This window comes from Lissotriton helveticus, chromosome 5_1 (genome assembly GCF_964261635.1).
Source record: "Lissotriton helveticus chromosome 5_1, aLisHel1.1, whole genome shotgun sequence".
Lineage (NCBI taxonomy): Eukaryota > Metazoa > Chordata > Amphibia > Caudata > Salamandridae > Lissotriton > Lissotriton helveticus.
This window is the reverse complement of record NC_136065.1, coordinates 1,185,506,609-1,185,531,561: the sequence shown is the minus strand read 5'-3', so window position 1 is coordinate 1,185,531,561 and position 24,953 is coordinate 1,185,506,609. Positions and strand designations below refer to the sequence as shown.

The window sequence follows — 24,953 nt, the reverse complement described above, 5'->3', positions numbered from 1 at the left end:
GAGAGAGAGAGAGAGAGAGAGAGAGGTGGAGATAGGGGGGTGAGAAACTAGATTGGGAGATACAAAGGAGGGACTTTAACAGTAGAGCACAGATTTAAAAGATAGGCAGAGATACAACTTGAGAAGAAAAAGAAGAAAAAATAAGGACCAAAAAATAGAAAGACCACAAAGGGACAGCAATGAATGAAAGAAAGAGAGAAGACAGTAGGGCCAGGAAAAGTAGAAATAATTATATTGGAGGTGGGAGGGAGAACAAAGAGCAAGGTAGAAGGAATATTTGAATGTGAAGAGAGAAATGGAGGGCAGCAGTAGATAAGGCAAAGATAAAAAAAGAAAAGAGAGTAGGGCGAGAAAAAATTGATAGGAACAGAGTGAAAACAGACAATGGAAGACTAGGTATGGTGAGAAAAGGGACCGCAGAAGGGCCCTCTGCTTGGATACAGGAAAAAGTGATAGGAAGGAAAAGAAAAATAACATTAAAATACACATTCGAGAAAGGGCCTGGGAGGGTAAAGAAGACAACATAGAAAGGACAGAAATAAATGAAAGAAAGAGGGGAAGCAGATATGGAGGAGTGAGAATGGATAAAGAAAAGAGAGGCAGAAATGGAGTGGGCACAGCAAGAAAGGAAAGACGGTGAGCTACGGAGGTAAGAGATGGAGTAACAATAGAGGATAGAATAAAGGAAAAAATAAAAACTAGCGAAAAGGGAGGAAGAAGAGGCTGAAATGTAGTAAACAGAGGAAAAAGTGAGAGAAACGTCAAAGGAGATAAGGAAGAGAGAGAAAGTGGTGAAAAGGAAAGGAAAAGGAAAAATATTGCAGAAATAAGGAAATCCGAGGGAAAGGAAGGGGATTAGAGTAATAGAGAAAAGTGAAGCCAAAATAAAAATCTGAAAGACAAAAGGAGGAAGAAGATTAAAAGGAGAGACAGATTAAATGGATATTAAGGGAAAGATGTAGATAGAAGAGAGAGGAGAGAATGAATGGGGTCCAAGAGAGGAAAATGGGAAGATAAAGAAACAAGCATTTGCAATGCAATAGGTCTCACATTTAAAAAAATTTGACCTATTGGTATTGTAAATGACAATGCCTTTTATTATTGAAGGTTTTTTAAACACATAAATAAAAGGCATTGTCAAATACAATGCCAATAGCTCAAAATCTCACAATTGCGAGACCTATTGCATTGCAAATGCTTGTTTTGTTTGGACTAATAGAATGTTGGGGAGATTTCTCAAGATGGGAGTTGCAATGGGATTTCGTACTGAAAGAACGTACAGGCCTTCCTCCTTGCATTCTTGAAATAAAAGAGTTAACATTTACCTCTGCTTCCCTGCCGTTCCTACAGCAAGAAACTTCACGAGATAAAAACTAACAAGTAAAAGGTTAATTTCAATATTATAAAAATTATAAAAATCTGATCAGGAGTTATGCGTTTTAAAGGAAAATGCTCGCTTCCAGGAACTCTTTCACCGATTATTATCCAGAGTGGCTACTGGAGACAGGTCCTGCAACAAGCCACTAGCGAGCTGCTTGATCTCACATAATAAATAAAGTCTAGCACAGAGTCAGTTGCCCTCTTGGCTGGTGTCCTCTTCCTTCTGAGAAACGGAAATACAGGCAATGTCTTCGTCCTAGTAAGCAAACTGCAGGCTTTTTGGTTCTGCTGATTCTTGTTGCCTGCTGAAATGGGTGGGTGTCTGCAGTGCCCACAGATCCTTGCAGCATCTAACGGATGTTCCACGCTGGAAACAAGAGCATGTAGTCCACCAGATTCCTTACTGTAGTCCTAAGCTCTCTTAGGGCGAGATGTAGGTAATCCCAATTTACCTATTCTTAAATACCGAATTTTACCCGATTCGGTATTTAAAAATAGGTAAATGGGATGTAGATAAAATTTCGGTAAAAATTACCGAATCGGTAAGATTCGGTATTTACCGAATCGGTATTTACCGATTTGGTAATTGCCATTCATTCCTATGTGCCTTGAGGCCCATAGGAATGAATGGCAATTACCGAATCGGTAAAGTACCGAATTTCCAATTTAGGCCACCTACATCCCAAATGCCCAATACCGGTCGGTAACGTCCGGAATTCGGTAATTTCATGTAGGGATTTCAGGCAACAAATATCCGTGCAGGGCAGGGCATCACAGAAACCTCCGCACTACATCGCCCAGAACACCCTGGGCTCTAGCGGTCTGGAACTCGCAACCGCCTGCGGGTACATAAGCACCTCCCAGGAAGAGGAGGTGCTTGTCAATCCTTCCCGAACTTTTGACTGAGCCTGTAGTTCGTAAACATCGTAGGGTTTTTAAAACACTACAGGGTTCCGCTGATGCTTTCTTTCCCGCTTCCGAGGACGACGCTGTGGGGTTCTGCGGACGCTTTCTTTCCCGCTTCCGAGGACAGCGCTGTGGAGTTCCGCAGACGCATTCTTTCCCGCTTCCGAGGATGACGCTGTGGGGTTCCGTGGACGCTTTCCTTCCCGCTTCCGAGGTAGGATCCAGTGGGATAGCGCGGCCGCGCTATCTCAACTGCTCTCTTTTCATGTTGCAAAATACTTTTTTCTTTCCTTGACTCCTTTATTGCTGAAGGGATTTACGTTCGGCCAGCAGACATTGCCGTTTCCCTAAAGCAAGTGCACCTTCGCCTGACAACCAAGACGCTTTACAAAACGCTCAGACACCTTACCTTCCTCTCATTGGCTACTGTGATAGAAACAGCAGAGGATTGATTGGGAGGTGGTTCATATATCAGTCCGAACACTGCAGGGCATCTTGTAAGTATTTCCCGAGTTACTTCTGTTTGCCTCTGTATAGGTCAGCCTATTGTCCTAGTAACCCAATCTCCCTTTTTGTCTCGATAGCTACTCTACGCCAAGAAGGATTGCGGACCTTAGACCAGACCTAGAAGGGTGCCATATCAGCAGTGTCTTTTCTTATTTTGTCCCCTTCCCTTTTCCCCGGAGTGCGACCTGCCCTAATTTTGTTTCTCACATTGGGGGAGCTGGCGCTTGAGGGAATTGGGAGGCCTCTCTTCAAGCTGTGGTCCCTGCTGGCTAGAAGGAAACAGGTTAGTGGCATGTGCGTTCCTAAATTGGGCTACTAATCGTCTGACCCTGTGACAGATTGACAAGCCCAAGTTAGACGCCTAGCCTGGACCATGGACACCGGTGCGGTATTAGCCTCACTGCTAAAGAGCTTCAACGCACTACAGCAGGAAGTGCATGCATCTAGGTTAGAAAACCAAGAGCTGAAAAAGGACATGAACACTATACATAGAGAAGTCGCAGGCATAGCGCGAAAAGGCCCTGGAGCAGGGTCTTATATAAGGGAGGCTACGCTTCCTCCACCAGGACACACAGCACCCACCTTATCCCCGACTGCATCAGGGGGTGGGTTCTTTGCAGGTACTACCATTCCCCCGTCCTCCACCGACCATACGCCGACAGTTCATGTAATACAAAACACGGGTATACCTTTGGCCCCTCCGGAGCGGTTCTATGGGGATCCCAAGAAATTTGAAACATTCCTGAATCAGTGTAGACTCCACTTTCTTTGTAAACCCGCTGTATTCCACGATGAAGCTGCACAAACCGCTTTTATGATGTCGTACACGGAGGGAATGCTGCAAGCTGGACGATACCCCTGATGGAGAGGAACGATCCTGTGCTTCACCAGTTCACCAATTTCTGTTCCGCAATGAGAAAATTTTCGACCGCAAGTCACACATGTTGACATTGGATAAGGAACTCCTCACTCTGTGCCATGGTTCACAGGACCTGTTGTCCTACATAACGTCCTTCAACCGACTCGTGGTTGAAACGTATTGGCCTCAGGAAAAGAGGACCTCCTTGTTTTACCAAGGCCTGAGAGGCGAACTGAAGGACGCTCTTTCCCAAGTAGTCCAGCTACCAGCGACCTGCGAGGAACTGGTCGACTTAACGGTTCAATTAGACCATCGTTTATTGGAAAGGCGAGGGGATAGGAACAGGGGAGAGATACGAGGCTGGTACCCAAGACCGAAACCCCTTGTTGAAGAAACCCCTAAAACCGCAGAAGGGGCCGAACCAATGCAGATCGGTGGAATAGGGGGCCCCCTAACGATGGAAGAACGTGACCGAAGGAGGAAAATGAAGCTCTGCTTATATTGCAGCAAGGGCGGTCACTTCATCAGGGAGTGCAAATCAAGGGCACAACAGATGGAGAGAAACCCGGCTCCACAAAAACCCACCGTTCTAGGAACAAAGGAGGCGTCTGGAAACTGAAGAGTCCGAACCAGAAGGAGATCACTGGGTTGGGCGAACGACGTACTTCGATCTCCCCACAAATAGCTAATACGTTAATGCCAGCTGTGGCCCACATCAACATGACTGTATCGTTGTGGGTTTCCTCGGAAAAAGCCACCCAAGTGGATGCCCTGCTGGATTCTGGAGCCACAGGAAACTACCTGGATATAGAGTATGCGTCCACCTTGGGGGTCGCCTGGGAGAACAAGGAAGAACCAGAGAACGTGAAGGCAGTTGATGATTCCGCTCTAACTTCAGGACCAGTGGTAAAGCATACCCTGCCTCTTCGCATGCAAAACGGAACGGAACACTCCTAGTATATCCAGTTCAACTTGATCGCGGCACCTCAATTCCGCCTAATCCTGGGTATGCCCTGGCTGACCCTACATGACCCTGCTGTGAGTTGGACTACTCGCACGGTGTCCTTGAATTCTGCCTATTGTAAGGAACACTGCCGTCTTCCTCTCTCCTCACCCACAAAAACGGAAGAAGAAGAAGCAACTGTGCACACTATTTGGCCTCGGCATGTGCAACCGAAAGTACTTGCAGCGCTACCACCCTGCCAGACGAATACATAGAGTTCCAGTCCCTCTTCAATAAACAGAAAGCCACTCACTTACCCCCTCACCGGGTCTATGATTGCTGTATTGAGTTGCTTCCTGGTGTGGCCATTCCCTGCAGTCGGGTCTATGCCCTCACCGAAAAGGAGAATCAATATTTGAAGAACTATATAGACGAAAATATGGCCTCTGGTTTTATTCGCCATTCCACTTCTCCTGCTTCCTCGCCCCTTTTCTTTATTCCGAAGAAGGATTGTGCCGAGTTACGAATGTGTATCGATTACAGGGCCCTGAACAACATCACAGTCAAGAATCGGTATCCCCTTCCTTTGATTTCGGTCCTAATGGACCAATTAAAAGGGGCTCACTACTTTACAAAGCTGGACCTGAGAGGGGCCTACCATTTAGTCAGAGTCAAACATGGAGACGAATGGAAGACTTCCTTCCGGACCAAGTTCGGCCTTTTTGAGTATAGGGCAAAGCCATTCGGGCTCTGCAACGCCCCCGCAGCCTTCCAGTATTTTATGGATGAAGTGCTAAGAGGATTACTAGACACCATTTGCATGGTTTATATCGATGACATCCTCGTCTACTCTCGTACTCTCCAGGAACACGTGGAACACGTCCGAGAAGTACTGGGTCGACTACAGCAACACACCTTGTACGCCAAATTGGAAAAATGCCTCTTCCATGCTCAAGAAGTAACTTTTTTGGGATACGTGATTAATGCCAATGGCTTTCAAATGGAGAACGGCAAGGTGGAGGCCATCACAAGATGGAAGATCCCTCAATGCGTCAAATCCGTGAAGAGCTTCTTAGGCTTTGCGAATTATTACAGACGGTTCATCAGAGTTCTCCCGGATAATACATCCGTTGTCCTGTCTGTTGCGGAAGAACGTTCCTTTCATCTGGAGTGAAGAAGCTGAACGATCGTTCCACTACTTGAAGGAAAGATTCACCCAAGCGCCGATCTTGCGTCATCCTGATGCACAGCTCCCGTACATATTGGAAACCGACGCGGCCCAATATGCGCTGGGAGGGGTCCTATCACAGCGGCACCCTACAACAGGACAAATCCACCCGGTAGCCTACTACTCTAAAAAACTGAGCCCTTGTGAGATCAATTACTCCATCACGGACAAAGAGCTGCTGGCTATCAAGAAAGGATGCGAGGAAAGGAGACACCACCTGTTGGGAGCCCGTCACACCTTCGAAATCTACACGGACCACCGGAACTTGCTGTTCCTGAAAACAGCCAAGGCCCTAACGCCGCGGCAGCTCCGATGGACTCTCTTTTTCTCAGACTATGACTTCATCATCAAGTACCGCCCTGGTCCCCAAAACGGAAAAGCCGACGCCCTCTCCCGGAATCTGGACACCCGAGAACATCAGACAGCTGACAGCGTCGAGCCGCCCTCCATCTTGACCGAAAAGGCTTTTCCGAGACACACTATAGCCTTGCTCACGTCCTCTGACTTCCTTGAGGATCTCAAAGTGTCATTAACGGACGTCGATGACGAAGCCTGGCTCCAGGAAGAGCCCCAGTGGGGGTCGCAGAACGACGGACTCTTGTACTATTGTCACGCCATGTATGTACCTGACCCTGGTCTACAGATGCAAATACTGAAGTGGGCACACGACTCCGTGTTGGGAGGCCATTGGGGGGTGTACAAAACCATAGCCACTGTAGAACGTTCTTTCTGGTGGCCTTCCTTGAGAGATGACACAAAGAAGTACGTCAGGAACTGCTCTGTGTGTGCCCAGGGCAAGGCGCGACACACCAGGCCGACGGGGCTGCTCCGTCCCATACCCATTTCACCCAAACCGTGGCATACGGTCTCCATGGACTTTATAGTGGAGATGCCACTGTGCCAGGGAAAAACCGTGGTCTTAGTGATGGTGGACCACTTTACTAAAATGGGTCACTTCATTCCGCTGGAGGGTTTGCCGACGTCAGCGGAATTGGCACTGGTGGTATTGCAACATCTCGTAAGGGCTCACGGCATTCAGAGTGTCTTCATAACGGACAGGGGGTCACAATTCACTTCCCATTTCTGGAAGTCCTTGTGTAAGACTCTAGACATTGACGCCAGGCTCTCTACGAGCTATCATCCCCAAACGGATGGCAAAACAGAACGCCTCAACCAAACCGTTGAACAATACTTGCGCTGTTTCTCCATGCAAAACTACGCAGGCTGGGTTACTCTCTTATGGTTGGCTGAGTTCACATATAACAACTCCGAGCATTCAACATTGGGCTGTTCCCCGTTCTTTTGCCTTTTGGGTTATCATCCTAACATCCTACCCTTCGAATGGCTTGTTACCTCCAACCTTCCAAGCTTGCAGGAACACCATGCTCATCTACAGGCGGTGAGGCATGATGCAAAACACCACTTGACGGCCGCGCAGGCTTCACAAAAACATTACGCTGATAAGAAGCGCAGTAAGGAACCGGACTACCAAGTGGGGGATACGGTGTGGCTATCTACTAAACACATACACCTTAGGGGCATTAACAAACTGAAGCCAAACTACATAGGCCCCTACAGTGTGGAAGAGGTCATCAACCCTGTAGCACTCCGACTAGCTATCCCCCGCTCGTGGCACGTACACCCTGTTTTTCATGTGTCCCTGCTCCAGCCCTGTCCCTCAGACACCAGATTGCCCGATCGTCCACCCCCAGTACTGGTAGAAGGTTTGGAGGAATACGAGGTGCAGGAGCTGTTAGATTCTAGGCTGCACCGAGGCAGGGTCCAGTAACTAGTGAGTTGGAAAGGCTTTGGGGTCGAGGACAGGACCTGGGAGCCTGTGCAGAACCTCCATTGTCCCGACCTGTTGGCGCAGTTCCATCTGGCCCATCCGGGTAAACCTGGTCGACTGCCGAGTCGGCAGTCCTTGAGAGGGGGCTCTGTAGCGATTTCAGGCAACAAATATCCGTGCAGGGCAGGGCATCACAGAAACCGCCGCACTACATCGCCCAGAACACCCTGGGCTCTAGCGGTCTGGAACTCGCAACCGGCTGCAGGTACATAAGCACCTCCCAGGAAGAGGAGGGTGCTTGTCAATCCTTCCCGAACTTTTGACTGAGCCTGTAGTTCGTAAACATCGTAGAAACCAGTGTTCCGCGGACACTTTCTTTCACGCTTCCGAGGACGACGCTGTGGGGTTCCGCGGACGCTTTCTTTCCCGCTTCCTTGGACGACGCTGTGGAGTTCCGTGGACGCTTTCTTTCCCGCTTCAGAGGACGATGCTGTGGGGTTCCGCGGACGCTTTCCTTCCCGCTTCCGAGGTAGGATCCAGTGGGATAGCGCGGTCGCGCTATCTCAACTGCTCTCTTTTCATGTTGCAAGTTACTTTTTTCTTTCCTTGACTCCTTTATTGCTGAAGGGATTTACGTTCGGCCAGCAAACATTGCCGTTTCCCTAAAGCAAGTGCACCTCCGCCTGACAACCAAGACGCTTTACAAAACGCTCAGACACCTTACCTTCCTCTCATTGGCTACTGTGATAGAAACAGCAGAGGATTACTTGGGAGGTGGTTCATATATCAGTGCGAACACTGCGGGGCATCTTGTAAGTATTTCCCGAGTTACTTCTGTTTGCCTCTGTATAGGTCAGCCTATTGCCCTAGTAACCCAATCTCCCTTTTTGTCTCGATAGCTACTCTATGCCAAGAAGGATTGCGGACCTTAGACCAGACGTAGAAGGATGCCCTATCAGCAGTGTCTTTTCTTATTTTGTCCCCTTCCCTTTTCCTCGGAGTGCGAACTGCCCTAATTGTGTTTCTCACATTGGGAGAGCTGGCGCTTGAGGGAACTGGGAGGCCTCCCTTCAAGCTAGAAGGAAACAGGTTAGTGGCATGTGCGTTCCTAAATTGGGCTAATAATCGTCTGACCCCGTGACATTTCGGCCGTTACCGAACGGTATTGGGCCACCTACATCTGGCCCAATGTCTGATGGAAAACTCACTCTTCATGGAAACAGTTTTCCAGGGTACCAGCATTCATCCAGGTTTCCGGGGCTAAGCAGCATCTTCACGAGGGTGGGGAGCACATGCTTCGCAAAAGGGGATTCTTCCACAGGCTGGCACAGCGAACTATCTCCAAGTGTGCTGCAAGCCCACCTCTCATTTTACATCGAGGATGGGCAGGGGTTTGCTGTTGTTAATCCTGGGAAGAGAGTTCAAGTCAAGCTGAGAGTTACAAATGAGAAGAAGGAACTTGCACTAGTCCTCCTGACATGGATCAAGAGCCAGGCAAGTCCATCTATTTGCTTCCAAAGACTCCTAAATCATTATCTGCCCCCTTCCTCAAAGTGCAAAATGTCTCCTCCCAATTGCTGTGTATCCCTAGTTTTAGCATAACCATGGTGATACTTTAGAGCCTTAAACATAAATGCACCTGATCAGTCCCATCTCTACACTCTCCTCTTTCAGCACTGAACACTCACCTGTGCCTAGGTATTAGAATATGAGTGGCAAATATCAGCTCATGTTGCCAGTTTTAGGACATCTTCGCTACCTAAGCCGTTCTACAGACCTAATTCAACCTCTTTCAGTCCAAAGTTCTGAGTTCAGAGGAAGGCTACATACCATTCCTACAACAGGGTACCAGCTGCTTGAACCTGAGTACTAAGGATGATTTCTGAATTATTTGACTGCTCGACACGGCAGCCTCATTTTTGGTATAACGCGCATGAATGTTAAACACCCACACGTGGTTTGATCTTAGAGAAACTTCAGGTGACTTAATATTGACAGATATAAATAGTAAAGATGTATTCTGATATGTTCTAGCTGCAGCAGTGTAGGTTGCAGCGGGAAGATAAATAAAAAAGAAAACGAGGCAGGAGAGAGCACAGCACGAGGCAGAAGGGAGTAAGCGTGGACATGAGGGCGCCGAGAAGAGAGCAGGAAGGAGCACATCCCGAGACTGGATGGAGCACTGCCCGAGAAAAAGACGGGAGAAGAGTCTCGAACAGTAGGGCTGCATCCTGGGCAGTTGAATTAGTATTAACAGCAGATAGAGGGACCACTGCCTGGACTGCAGCACGTGCCAAGGCAAGAGTGAACACTGCTCAGGATGGGCTGAGGAGAAAGCATAGATCAGGACGGACTAGAGCAGTCCCAGACCGCAGGGAGACCTGAGGAGGGCTTCACTCTGAGGGAGAGGAGTCCAGCATAGGAGTGAGTACAGCAGAGGCAAAAAAAGACTTGGACAGAACCGACCTCATAGTGCGATACACGAGGGAGACAGTCACCAGAGGTAAGGAGTGCACCCCACTGTAGGCTGTAACCTGGCAAGAATAAAAACAATTCCGTTCCCCTACTTTTTCTTTTCAAAACCGTGTCCCAGGATGGCAGAAATAGTGAAGGCATTCAGGTAAGGCTTGGCTTGCTTTCGTGGACGTTCAGGGACCGGCAGAGAAGGAAAAAGACTCGGTCTCTTCCTTACTGTCCAGCAAAGACACGGACAATGTCCTCTTCTTTTCTGTGCTGGCAGCTGCCCCCCCTTCCTATTATTCCCCCTTTCTGTCTTGCTCCTCACTTACTGAAAACCGTGACTTGAAGAAACGGTTCACAACCTCTCTTTCCTTCTTTCATTTAGATGCTTCCCTGTGAAATGGATCCAAAAAAGAACAATTGAAACCACATGGCGGCCGTGCGGGTAACTGACACCAATAGGCTATGGGCGGAGCAATGCGTCCGCCTTTGGCCGATTACGTGCTGTCTTTTTTAAAAAGACGCACGCAAAGGCCAATAGCTGGTCCAAAAAGAATAGCACACGCACGAGCGAGTGCGATTCTTATGTTGATTTTCTAAAGCCCTTACATGAGTCTTCGCCAGAACAGCGCATGCGCGCGCGCGCTGTTACAGGCTCGCCCTAAAAAGGAGAGTAGGGAGAAGAGGAATAAAAGGAAGGGAGGAAGGACATAAATACAAATGAGTTGGACAATGGAAAAGAAAGTCAGTGGAAGTGGGTAGGGATGTGGGAAAATGAAAGAGAAGACAGAGTTGAGGAGAGGGGTTAGATTTACGGAAGAGAGGGGGTGGTTGACAGGAAGAACAAGAAACTTGGGGACTCATAAACAAGGGTCCAGCTACCATTAGTACAGCAGAAGCAGTAGCAGGGTGCCTATGGAAGCAAGGTGCCAAGTACCTGAATAAGGGCAATCTGTTATTACCATCTAAGAGCAAGGTATAATTTAAACAAGCACTGGTCTCGGCAATCTGGGAGCTATTGGCGTTGTCAGTGTCTTTAAGTCATGTAGAATAGCAGCATGGTTGCTGTTCAGCATGGCTGAATGTCATATAAATAAGACCTAAGACTCAGCCTGAGCTGTATTCTAAACTCACATATTTGATAGTGCTTTCATGTGCGATAATGAAGAAAAAAGTTATGAACGCTAATGAAGAAAAAGGTTTTGTTTAAATAAAATATTTGGGCAAGAGCACACTGCACTGTATTCTGAACGCACATATTTGAGAGGGCTTTCATGCACAATAATGAAGTAAAACATTTAAGAATCCTTTCCTTGCGGTGTAGAAACTGGCAACCATGACCTCACACCCTTTCAGACTATGCAGTTCTGCAAGAATTATTTGAACAGACATAAAGAGTATTTCAAATGGAGATGGATGTATGGAGTGAACTCCTCAAGACTTTCAAAAGAAACAACAGACAGGACGCAACCCAAAATCTTATTGTGTCACTCTGCTTGCTTTAAAGATTGAAACATTTGGATTTTCTGGTCATTTTCACCCTTTCCCGAAAGCCCTCTGCTGACAATATTGCACGTCCAAAGAAAAATTGAAAGCCGGCTGTTGAACTACACATCTCTCCCGTCTCCTCTCCGGTCGGTCGTGACCTCAGACAATAAGCATTCCTCAGCCAGCAGAAAGCATACATACCGCTGTAGGAGCGGGAAACGTGACTTCTTTGACCGGATGCTTTAGTCTTTTCCCTGCCGAGCCCTGGTTTACAATAAATAGAAAATAGGGGAGGAGCAAGAGACAGCAGGAGTGATTCGAGTATCATCAGCAACTATTCAAGTTCGTCAAAGCGAAAGTCATCTTGGAAAGACTACAAAAGCAGAAAAGGATCTGGAGAAACAGAGACAAATGCTCTTGAGAACCACACATAATTGACATGTACTTTAAATGAATACGTTATATTATTGGTATATAGTGAGCGTTTCTTTTTGAAAAAAGTAGCTGGATTTTAGGTTTTTTCGTGATTTTGTTCCGTGTCAGAATTAAAAACTAAAAAAACTTGCTATATTCACAGCTATATCATACTTTATTTCACTGTGTTCACCCCCTGGACTGATCCTCATTTTACGAAAAATGCTAATTATGAAATGGCCTCCACGTCTATGCTGGTGTGATAGAACTTTTTTATGTCCCAGTGACGTGAGACGAGGGTTGTGTCGGAGAGCCATTTAAAAAGAAAAACAAACAGGTGCCCGCGCGCACTCGGACAACAGTGTCTCCGATATTTGATCTCGATCTTTGAATGCACAGCAAATGTGAGGAGATAAGAACAAGATTTACAAGCCTATTTACAGAGGAGCTAGGATTGAAACATGAGTGCTCATGTGAACTGCTCTTAGACAAGGAAAACAGTAGTTCCTAAATAAGATGCTAAAACGAGACCAGTGGATTTATATAGTAATTAGTCCATGCTCCTGAGGAGGTCTAAAACACAGGAAGAGTCATGGGCAAATGGGGAGAAAGAATCTGAGAGCTAAGATGGAGCCAGCAAATGGGAAGCCTTTGGGCAGGCTGAAGCCACAAAGTATATTCAACATGTATCAAAGAGACAGAGCAAGAACTGTCTATCTGAGACATAAAAAAATGTTTTGTGTACAGCAACTAGCTTTCTGAGACAGTTAATCTGTCTGAATGGCTAGCACAGGTGCCCAGAAGAGTATGTGCCAGCAATGAGAGAGATTTTTCAGGGGTATGTCACACCTTAATGCTGCACCATAAGTAACACACTGCAGCGTCACCATTACAGGTGGCCCTGGCTTCTTTCGGCATAAGAGCTGCAGTGCCCAAAGACAGTGAGTCAGTGTCAATGAATAAGTTTGAGGGAGTGTGAGGAAGTACAAGAGATAGAGAAAGTGAGGGAATGTCAGTGCAAAGGAGTGTGAGTGGGTGCATGTACGTAACTCTGTATGAGGGAGAGTGTTGCTCTTGCGAGCCTGCCTCTAGCCTGGCATACTGGAGGTAATATTTATCATATATGATGCCCATGGCATAATTCTGGCAGCCACACATTGGAGGTAATTTTTGGTATTGGGATACCCTTAGCAAAATTCAAATGCTGGCACACCAAAGGCAATTATTGACGTGTGGGACACCCTTAACAAACTGCTGGCTCTGGCATATTAGAGGTAATACCTCCATGAGGGCTGCCCAGAGGAAAACGCCGACAGTGCCACATTAGAGGTAATTCTTGGCATATGGACATCTGTGGCAAAATGTTAGTGATGGTATATAATATTGGAGATAATTACTGTCCGGCGGAGCACCTGTAGTAAAAAGGCTGGCTCTGATATAATGGACATAATTCTTGGCATAATGGGCACCAATGGCAAAATTCTGGCACCAGGATTTTGGAGGAAGTTATTGGTGTACCCATGGCAAAATCCTAGAGCTGGCATATTGTAAATATTTACTGACATAATCAGTGCCAGTGGGAAAATGCTGCTGCTGTCCCACTAGAGGTAATGGGACACTCATGGCAAAATGCTGGTGCTAGCAAACTGGAGGTAAATCTTGGCATTGTTCTTGGCTCAAGGTAGCACCATTGGCTCTGGCACAACATAGGTAATAATTGAAGAACGGGGGACACCCACTGCACATTATGGAAAAAATGGGGTCGACCAGTGTAGAACATTAGGCTTCAATGGCTTGGCACAGCAATGGCTAACAAGCAAATCTGCGAAAATAGTGCTTTTAAATACATTATTTGATCCAATTTTTTAAAAAAAATGTCTGTGAGTCAGTTTTCTTACAAGTTTTGTGTAGCACAAACGGGGTCCCAGGGCACAAGAAAACTTTACATGTGCACTTGATTTAATTAAATGCAATCAGATTTTTTGTCGCATGGGGAGAATAAGTGATTTGTCCAGAGTCACAGCATTTATGCGCCTTTGCAGGGACACAAGCCTGGTCCACAGTTCCAATGGCAGCAGCTTTGGTTGTAAGGGCATATCTGCTCTCATCTGCTCCCTGAATCCCCTAAATAAGAAATAAGGCTTTCTTGTTGATCCGCTCACTCAAAATCAAATTGGGAGAAATGTTAAGCCACACTACTTTCAGGGATCCCCAACCGCCAGTGCTTTGGGGCAAAGAATGTTTCGTAATATTTATTAAGGATATCTGTTTGCTTAAAAGGGGTATTCTTCGGTTTTTTTGGATGGGAGGGGGCACACTAACTCATTTAATAGACTATCATATTAATGATCATAGACTATCTTATGGTCATTTAATTTCAACAACCATCTCCTATTCATAAAGAGAAACTCCTGAAAGATTCTTTCCCTGCCCGATTTGATACAAGGTTTCGACTGACATTTTGTTTCACTATTCAGGCGTCTTGCTTTGTTATTATCCTGTAATTTTCGTGTCAAGAATTGATTATTCATCCATATATTGAAGTCTTATGCCTCAAATGCTTTTTTTGGATACAAATTTTATATAAATTCGCAGAGTTATCTAGGGAATTGCTAAGCTCAAAGGATCGCCCAATGTCAATAACCAATACTGAAATAAGGAGTTGGGTTTATATTTGTGACTACTATATTTGCCTATTTACTGTCCCTTAAATATATCTAAAATGGGACTATATTAAGGGAAAATTAAAAGGATAAGCATACAGAATTTGTACAAATAGAAAAAACAGTGTTTTCTTAGTATCTTTGTTTGGCAGTTGGGCATTTCGGGGTCAATTCACAAAAGCTTAAATGAGTGCCCGTAGAGCTACTTCCCGTATCTATAAGTGTCTTTGTGAATTAGCGGCAAAATGTTTCACCAGGCCGGGAACTGAATTCAATTATATTTTCATTCTTAATATATCGCCAAACCTGTTGTGCACATTCAAATATTCTGCAGATAATTTTGTCCTGCGTGCAGGCAATGGATAATGCAAAATTTCTTTTTATCATCTTGCTACTATTTTAAGGGTCGTCTGAAAGAAAAATCAACTGTCTGGACATGCCTGATTTTATTTTATTTTAATTGTATTTCTGAATGAAATGTGGTACCAAATTCCATTCTAATCATGGTGATTTGCATCAACATAAAAATGAATTTAAAAATAATTATAGCATTTTTCACTCAAGCTATCCTTTGATAATGTTGTCAGAAACTGAATAGTCCTGAACATATGGGGCACATTTTGCGAAGTATGGACTATTTCATCTGGACATAATGAAGGTGCTTGGTAAACCTCTAGCTTGTTATAGCTACAATTTGTTGATCCTTAAAATACCTCATGGATAAAGGTGTGCTCATACTTACCCTGGGAGGTCTTTTAGTTAGATATTTTTAAATATATAACCATTTACAATTTAATGTGCCTATTGGACCACCTCTTTCCCTTACCTTTCTTTATTCTGTTACACATGAACTGTCACAGTTGTTTTGACAATATAAATAAACAATAGACGCTAAAATAATCATTTCACACGTCGAAATGGTTTGCTATCAAGGCTATTTCCGCACTGTGCCCTGTTTACTATGAGCCTCTTCCCCAGAAATCAATGTGTTTAAAGACGGTATATGCACTGATAATTCTACTTGTTGCATGGGAGTTACACAAGTATAATAGTAAAAAAGCAAAAGCTTACAAGCAGAGCGAGAAGTTGCCTGTTCTCCTCTACAAGCTTGTCTTTCTGCTCTGTTAGACCATCCTGACGTTTCTTCAGAAGCTGCTGATGGAAGAGTTTTTCAGACAGATCCTGAACCTTTAAACAACAAAAGTGATCTGAATTATAAGACTGATCGCATTTAATTGATAAACGTGTTTTCTTTTCATTGGCTGATCAGCAGTGCAATCAAAAAAATATTTCAAAACAGTTTAATCACAAAATAAAACCACTTATATCGTTGGCATACAGTTTGTTTTTGGCGATATCGCTGAATTAAAAAGCAGAGACCAGCAAGCAGTGGCCTAATGGCTAGGTTACCATTTGAGAAAAAAGAGATTCAAATATCGAGTTAGCATTTATTAATAGTTTTTGCTAATTATAGTTTCAAAAGATGCTAGCCGTTAAAAAACAGCAATAAAAAGTACTACAATGCAAGCAAACACTACTAGAACACTAGTTCTTAGATAGAAGTTTGCGGGGGGAGCATTTCAAGTCAAAAAGTGCAGAAGATAGTTTGTCAGTTTTTAACCCCTGTGCTGCTAGGCCTTCCCCACCCCGTGTTCCAAGCCTATTTTTGTCTATTTGGGGTACTTCGCTCTTAGGCCCTCATAACGTTGGGCTACATAAGGTGTCCATGCCAAATTAGCGTCTTTTTTTAACAAACATCCTGAGGATTCTAAAGGTACCCCGGGTTTGCTGATTCCATTGGAGGGAACCGAGAAATTAGCCAAAATACAGCTACATTTTTTCTTTTTGGTGAAAAATGGGAACAAGTGCTGCAGAGAAAAGTGCCGGTTTTTCCCCTGCATATGGTATCAACAAAGGGTTTGCAGTGCTACAATCACCATCTTCCCAGATTTCAGGAACAGGCAGACATTTGCCCAAAAACCAAACTTTACTACACAATTTTGGCATTTTACTGGCCTATTTTTCCTATTTTTTTGTGCTTTTAAGCTCCTTACAGTTAGTGGTTGAAATGGGTGTGATACCAATAATAGATCCCAGAAAGCTAAACATTTCTTAAAGTAGACAAAATTCTGAATCAAGCAAGGGGTCTTTTGTTGAGATCCTTCAAGGTTTTCCTATAGAAACTAACAGCAAAAATAAAACAAATATTCAAATTGAGTTGAAAGAAACAGCCATTTGTGCCTACATTTTCACCTATAACTTCTAACTATGGCAGATTTTTGGAAGCAATGTACCTTTAAATCAGCAGAACCGTTCACCAAGAATCCACTGTACCCAGAGCCAAACACTGAGCAGCACCTTGCAATGGTTTGTAATTGTGTATCAGGTGTACAGCTATTCATTTGGTAAAATATAAAGAGTGAAAAATAGGTATCAACAAAGCCTATGTATTTCTGAAACGGGAACACGATGTGGAGTTTAGAAGCAGTAGGTATTTGCACAATTCTGAATTTGTGGGTACACAAACTAGCGTGTGAATTTAAGGGCATTTTTCAAAATGACTTCTTTTTTACACACTGTCTTATATTGGCAAGGCAGATGCAAAGAAAGACAATTTGTAATAACACTTGCTCAACTATTCTGTGTTCCCTAAAGTCTCCCAATAAAAATGGTACCTCACTTGTGTGGGTAGGCCTAGTGCCAGAGACCGGTAATGGCCAAAAATGCAACATGGACACCACATTTTTCCACTGAAAACTGACTCTTTTTCAGTCGAGTCTGAGCCAGCGCGAATGCGCTGCACTGCGAGGCTTCTTGTGTATACTCCGTGTGGGTCGGACTCCTCCCACACATAGGATTGGCTTTTGCGTGTGTCTTTCAATATTGAAAGCACGCAAATGGATAAAGGCGGGCGCATGTCCCACCTCTTTTTTAATGTTCACTCCCATGGCGTTTTGCTCACTGGAGCGAGCAGCGGTGCGCAGGCTGGCAGCAGCATTCCTCGTGGGTCAGGTTACACACAACGGGCCACGCTTTCGCTTGTTTATATTTTATTACTTTTGCGATGGACGGGGCGTCCGCTTCAGGGACACTGCACTTTCTCTCAGCTTTTATTTTTTTTTAAATAAAATTGCATGCTGGTCGTTAACAATTCTAGCCCTGTCATCCTCAGTAGGGTTGGAGAATGCGTTTCGTCCATCACACTCAAAGCCCACTGTGTTTGTGCGCCTTGCGCTCCCATTTTTGTCATGGTAAAATGTTACAATAATTACTTTGAAAAAATGCTCTGGTTACCACTGCATTGCCACTTGACCTATTAGTTACCCTCCCCCGCCCAGTGTGCCAGGAAAATACGAGTTTGGTTTTGTTTCAATAACTTTTCATTAGATGTTATGCTGAACATTACAAAGACAAACTATAACCCAGAAGGAAAAACTGTTTAAAAGACAACTAAGGGCAGCATTAACCAACTATTCCAAGACACCATGAATATGCAACACTGTACGTGTAATAAACATACTTCCCGCACTGGTTAGGTCTCGCCTGTCGATGCGCATGCGCATCGAGCAAGCGAGAGTATTGGGACTTATCCACTCTTTATCCACACTGCAAGGAATCGTGGCGATTCCTTGCAGTGCCCGTGACTTTTAAGCTCAATGCGCATGCGCATTGAGCTTAAAAGCGCGAGCACGTCCGTCTTTGTTTACCCGCTCCGCCCCCTCCCCTTCCCGCCGTCTCGCATTTCCCCTGCCGCATCAAAGGCTTTCACGGCCGGCCGGCCATGCTTTCAGTTTCACGACCGGCCGGCCGTGTCAATTACATTCCAAAGCCCGCTCTCCCTGCTCCGCCCCCTGCTCCGGCCGAGACGCATTTCTCCTCCCCCCTCCCCTCTCTTCCCTCCGTCTTGTTTCCTTTAGCTGCCCTGGATGATCTATTCTTACTCAAACTTGCACCGCTTTTACTACATCTTACCCTTTTAACCTTCGCGATGTTTCCCCCTTTTTACCTCCAGTGCTTGATATATCGTTCTCCCCTTTTTAACTCGGTTTTGCGAGGTCTCCGTTTCTTTATCCTCTTGCTGGCTCCCCTTTTCTTTACCCCGCCCGGTCCGGAGGATCTCCTCTGCCATAGCCCGGTGCTGGATCTGTCCTCGTTAGCCCGGTGCTGTAATTGCCACGCTCCCCCTTAGCCCGGTGCTGGATCGCCCTTCTCTTATCCCACACGAGTTGCCCGACCGTGCTAATCCTGACTGCATGAATAAAATCCAGCACAGGCAAACGCACCCGTTCTCCTACTGTAACTTCAATATACTCGCAGGCTCGCCACCTCACCCAAACGTGCTCCCCCAAACAACGCGGCCTGCCACGCAAGGACATCAAACCTGGTTGCTGGTGGTCCCTACAGCTGCTTGAACCAGGTCACGAGCTACAAAGAAACTCCAGCATTCAGCACCTCCTCGCCTCACCGCCTCGGTCTGCCTCTCACCTTCGTCGGCATCAGGCCTCCGCCCGCATCCCATAACTGCCATCTTGGGAGCGTAGTGCACCACAGGAAGGTTAAGGCGATCTCGCCCTCCAGACTTCTCCCCCAGGACTGCCGCCTCCGCAGTTTTCCGCTGTGAGTCTGCACGCCGAATCGCCTCCCAGCCGCTCACAAACAGAGTGCACATCTCCCGTTGCCGCAGCCGGTGGAAGTCTCCCCCTCAGTGCGCTGCCGTCATTTTAGATGCGCAGCGCCCAGCGCTCAATCGGGTGATTTTGCTGCACTTACACCCTTGTAACAGCACCAATGCGCCCCAGCAGCAGTCCAGCTCATGCACCAGGATTTCCGCAACCAGTTTTGCAGTAAGGGGCCACCTTAGAATCGCCAACCCCTCACCCTCAACACCTCACCCTCACTCACTCACCCTCAACCCCTCACCCTCAAACCCTCACCCACCCTCAACCCCTCACCCTCCCTCACTCACCCTCAACCCCTCACTCTCACTCACTCACCCTCACTCACCCTCAACCCCTCCCCCTCAACCCCTCACCCTCACCCTCACTCACCCTCACTCACCCTCAACCCCTCACTCACCCTCAACCCCTCACCCTCAACCCCTCACTCACCCTCACTCTCACTCATCCTCACTCACCCTCAACCCCTCACCCTCACTCACCCTCACCCTCACTCACCCTCAACCCCTCACCCTCACTCACTCACCCTCAACCCCTCACCCTCAACCCCTCACTCACCCTCACTCTCACTCAGCCTCAACTACTCCCCCTCACCCTCACTCACCCAAAACCCCTCACTCACCCTCACCCTCACTCACCCTCAACACCTCACTCACCCTCACTCACCCTCAACACCTCACCCTCAACCCCTCACCCTCACTCACCCTCACTCACCCTCACTCACCCTCACTCACCCTCACCCCCTCACCCTCACTCACCCTCACTCACACTCACCCTCACCCTCACTCACCCTCACTCACACTCACCCTCACCCTCACACAGTGCAATAGTTCTCAGACCATTTCAGTTAGAGCTTTTAGAAATGTTTATGGCTTTTTTTATTTGTAATACTTTAGCATTGGCTACAGGAAACAAAAATGCTAAACATTTACAAAAAAAAACCATAAACAATTCTAAAAGCACTAACTCTAATGGTGCGAGACCTATTGCATTTCCAATGCTTGTTTCTTTTTCTTTACAACTGCCACTTCGGTGGATGTGTGTGTGGTCGCCCGCCTTTTATCAACACAGCGTCCACTTCACGGCGCCGCGCTTCATGTTTCATGAAGTGCAGAGGCCACGAAGCGGGTGCCATGTAGCTAAAAGTAAGGCACGTGACAGCTTCCTCTGACTTTAAAACAGGGTAATTCTTTGTCTCTTCCCTTTGCTCCCCCGATGCACGTAGGATGCAACAAAATAACTACAATCACCAGTTAAAACACTGCCAGGGAGTTAACCTTTTCCAGATTTTATTTTTCAAAAGTCGAAAACTTTATCAAAACTTTGTATTACCATTTGTTCAGGATAAAAACGTGCTTTGTGTTCCAAAATTATATTTAAGCTCATAGGACGCACCCAGAAAACGAATTGCCTTTAAACACTTCCAGGGTAAACAGAACACTAAACATTTTTAAATATAAAACAATTAACACAAATATTTACCAGATAGCAGAACTGGAATACCTGAGCAAATGCTTTGTGTATGATCACAAACAACGGGAAAACAGGGATCTCAAAATTCAGTGTGCGTGGTTCCATAACAAGCAACTTATCTGAAGGGTCATCTCTATATTACGCTTACATCAGTTCTGTAAAAAGCACACACACCTGCACACGTACAGGCTCTCTCTCTCTCTCTCTTCTTCCATCCTCTTAACACTTTTTACATATTTATTATACTAACACAAATTTCTAATGCCATGTTACTGTTTTGATGTTGCGAGCTTGCACCCAAACTGCTTCTTGCCGGTAATGAGTAAGATGAATATTGGCCCGGGAGAAGACATGGAGAGAATCAAACGTAGAATTAGCCAGCAGGTTCAAGGATGTTTAGAATACTTGAATATAACAATTTATTACACTATGCTTCTTTAATAAAATCACATGTGGCACTTGGTTTCTTTTCTAATACATTTAATCTGTGCTATAAACTAAACACATACTAAGTTCAAGGGAGTCTCCAGTGATAAAAGACACATCATAAAACATGTTATTGGGACTTTCTTTATTTAGGTGTTTGCCTGTCTCTCCTTGTAAACTTCATTTTTTACCGCTGCTATCCTTTCAGCCTGCTACAATAAGAAACCAAGAATGTGCTATTCTTAGGTTGAGATTCGGCTTAGCACATATGCTATCTTCAAGACATGCTACTGGAATAAATATGGACTTTACTATTACTATTACATTACTATAGGGATGATCTAACGGTTTTGTTGTTGGTTGATGATTTATGTAGAATTGTGTACTTTGCTAATAGCGAATTCCTTGATGAATGGGAGTAATAGTACATGCCACTTATAAACTGCACGATGGTTGTAATGTGCTGCATAGCTAAACACTTATAAGTTCCAAACGTAAGACCAATTGGCCATTGCCAATGCTTGTTTTGCATTGTGCTTAGCTGTGGATTTTGGGCCAAAACTCAGCAGACACCTAGGGAAACCTAGCAAACCTGTACATTTTGGAAAACTAGACACCCATGGAAATCCAGGATGGGGTGACTTGTGTGGCTCTCAGCAGGTTCTGTTACCCTGAATCCCTTGCAAACCTCACAATTTGTCTAAAAAAAACGTTTTCCTCACATTTCTGTAATGGAAGGTTTTAGAATCTGCGGACAGCCACAAACTTCAATCCACCCATCATTCCCTCAAGTTTCCTGATAAAAATGGTACCATACTTGTGAGGGTAGGCCTAGTGCCCCCGACAGGACACTGACCAAAATGTATTGTGGAGACATCAAAATTATCTAGCATTTGCTAACTTTACGACAACGCTGAAGCCACGCATTATTGCTCTTTCGCACATCTTTTGTCTGATAGACAAAACACAGTGTTGTTCAAATACAGTATGCACCCATTACAAATGGGAAGAAAGTGCTGTTGATGGCCCTAAGTTGACTGTCAATAACCAGAATACCGATAGGTTGGGTCGGATGACCTCTGGTGAAAGAGGTACTGAGCAGAGTACCTGCTGTGCTTGGCCAAAGTGGAGACATCAAAATTATCAATCACAAAGCAACCTGGTTTTGCAAGGGAGTAAACTGCATTTTTGGTCCCGGGCTCGGCAGCCATCTAGGGAAACCGACCAAACCCAGACATTTCTGAACATTAGACGCCCCTGGGGGAGTACTGGGCGGTGTAGCCTACATGGATCCTGCAATGTTTTCTTACACAGAATCTGCTGCTAACCTCAAACACAGTTAAAGAATCCCATTTTCCTCACATTTCTGTGTGGGAAAGTTATAGGATCTTCGGACCGACACACATTTCTTCCCAACCACCATTCCTGCAGGTCTCACAATAAAAATGGTATCTCACTTATGTGGGTTAGCCAAGTGCCTGCGACAGGGAAGAGCCCAAAATGTTTTGTGGAGACATCAAAATTATCTCTCACAAAACATTCTGGTTTTGCAAAGGAGTCACCTGTGTTTTTGGTCCCGGACTCAGCGGGCATCAACCTAAACCTATCACACCCAGACCTTTCTGAAGACTAGACACCTGGAGGAGTCCAGGGAGGTATGGCTTGCATGGATCCCCCAAAGTTTCTTACCCAGACAGAGTCCCCTGCAAACCTTAAATTCCGCACATTTCTGTGTGGAAATGTTGTGGGATCAGCGGACCAACACAAATTTCCTACCATTTAGCGTTTCCACAGGTCTCCTGATAAAAATGTACCTCACTTCCGTGGGTGGGCCAAGTGCCTGTGATAGGGAAGGGCCCAAAAGGTATTGTGGAAACATCAAAATTATCTAGCATTTGCTAACTTTAAGACAACACTGAAGCCACGCATTATTAATCTTTCACACATCTTTTGTCTGATAGAGCGAACACAGTGTTATTCAAATGCTGTATGCATCCGTTACAAGTGGGGGGAAAGTGCTGTTGAGGGCCCTAAGTTGACTGTCAATAATCGGAATACCCAGAGGTCGAGTCGGGTGACCTCTGGTGGAAGAGGTGCTGAGCAGAGAACCTGCTGTGCTTGGCCAAAGTACGAGACCAGAGGAGTCAAGGGTAAAGGATTTTTAATTCACTCCAGTGATGTCTAAGGACAATAATGTGAAGACACCTTTTAGGTAATCAAAAACATCATAAGTAAAATTATGTGTGATGGCATGAGCAGTGCATGGTGGGACATCCTTGAAATCCTTATGTTGTTAATGAAAACAACCACCAATTTATAACATTGAACAAATCATGAAGGTGGGGCTCACATTCTAGCATTCTACTTAAACTGACTAGTGCACAATCACACACTAGAAAGGGCACCAGCAGAGACATCTAGGCTAGGAAAACAATGCTTTTTTAAGCTGAAGAGATAGCCAGCCAAATCCAATGACATAGAGAATTAGTAGTTCCACGTTGTGAAGGGAGCAGCATGAATTTGGGGCACATCCATTATGGGGTTATCACTTCTTCTGTGGCACAGGTACTTGAACTAAGAAAGAGGAGAAAATAGTAGTACAACACCTCAGACCAAGCTAAAGTACCACCCTGTCTCCCAAAACGATCTTAAACACGCTTTATAACTTAAGAAACACCACAATCCTAAATCCTAAGCCACAAAATAAGGCTATATAAAATGGGAATGTACAATATATCATGCCTGCCTCCTCCAGGGTTTTAAGAACAATGGAAGATCTCTATTCTGCAGTTCACTCTCTTGCAAGAGAGAGTGACCTACAGAATTCTAGTTCTCAAAACTGCAAACAGGACAAGAAGAAAAAGAATGCAAATGAATCACACTGTTCCAAACCTTTCTTATCCCTTTGATACTGGTCATTGGTTTCCGAAAGAAGAAATGGAAACACCTGCAAAAGCACATCCCTGAACAACTCCAGAGAATTGCAGTACGTAGGATATTTCCTCTCAGACCCTGGTCTCAAGAGTTGCAATCCAGAAGGAATTAGTGAATGCACAAAGCCACTTACTTGTGGAAGCTCTTACTATGGAGATGGGTCCTTTCTTCAGACACCAGGCGAGTTCACTAGAGAAAACTCAGAGATATTGGAGGGGGTTCAGTGGAAACAGGATAATTTGAAATAGAAGAGAAGGCACCAAGACCAGTTTATAGAGAAAATTAAGCAAAAGCCTACAGACCATGATGACATTAGCAGAAAGACCTCCATTGTCTTCCTTTGAACTGTAACATAATCTTGTAAATTGGAGGGATGGAGTACGGCCTACAGCTAATCACTCCATGAAGGAAAGGACAGAGAACCACCTTTCATGCTTGGGTAGATAGATAACCGCATCTGAATTTACGCATGAGAGTATTTGCTTTTATAAAAGGTCTTAACATAAATTTCAGAAGAGAGTAAACCCACGATCAGCATGTTTATGTTTTTACATTGTAAATATGCTGTTCCTAGGGAGAAAGGATTCTGTTTTACTCAGTTTCTTATGAAAAAGGTTAAATATGCTAAACTATGATGTCTGGCTCCACGGGGTGAATGATACATGCTATTACCACTAATTGTCCTACTTGAAAAACATGACTGCTTGTGAATTGCTAGCAGTTACCTACAAATAAAGGAACGTCTGGTTTCCTCTCAAGACCACAATTCAAGACAAGAGACCTTTCCCAATGTGGTGCACAGTTCTA

General features: G+C 45.2%; 1 protein-coding gene across 4 annotated transcripts in view; it reads right to left on the bottom strand.

The window, feature by feature from the left end:
• The window catches only part of CCDC172 (coiled-coil domain containing 172), a 977,718-nt gene that overhangs the window by 528,508 nt on the left and 424,257 nt on the right, over nt 1-24,953 (bottom strand). For all 4 annotated transcript variants that reach the window (XM_078641185.1, XM_078641187.1, XM_078641184.1 and 1 more), the window contains exon 3: nt 15,709-15,825. In XM_078641185.1, the coding sequence (XP_078497311.1) occupies nt 15,709-15,825 (117 nt within the window). The remainder of the gene's footprint in view (nt 1-15,708; nt 15,826-24,953) is intronic.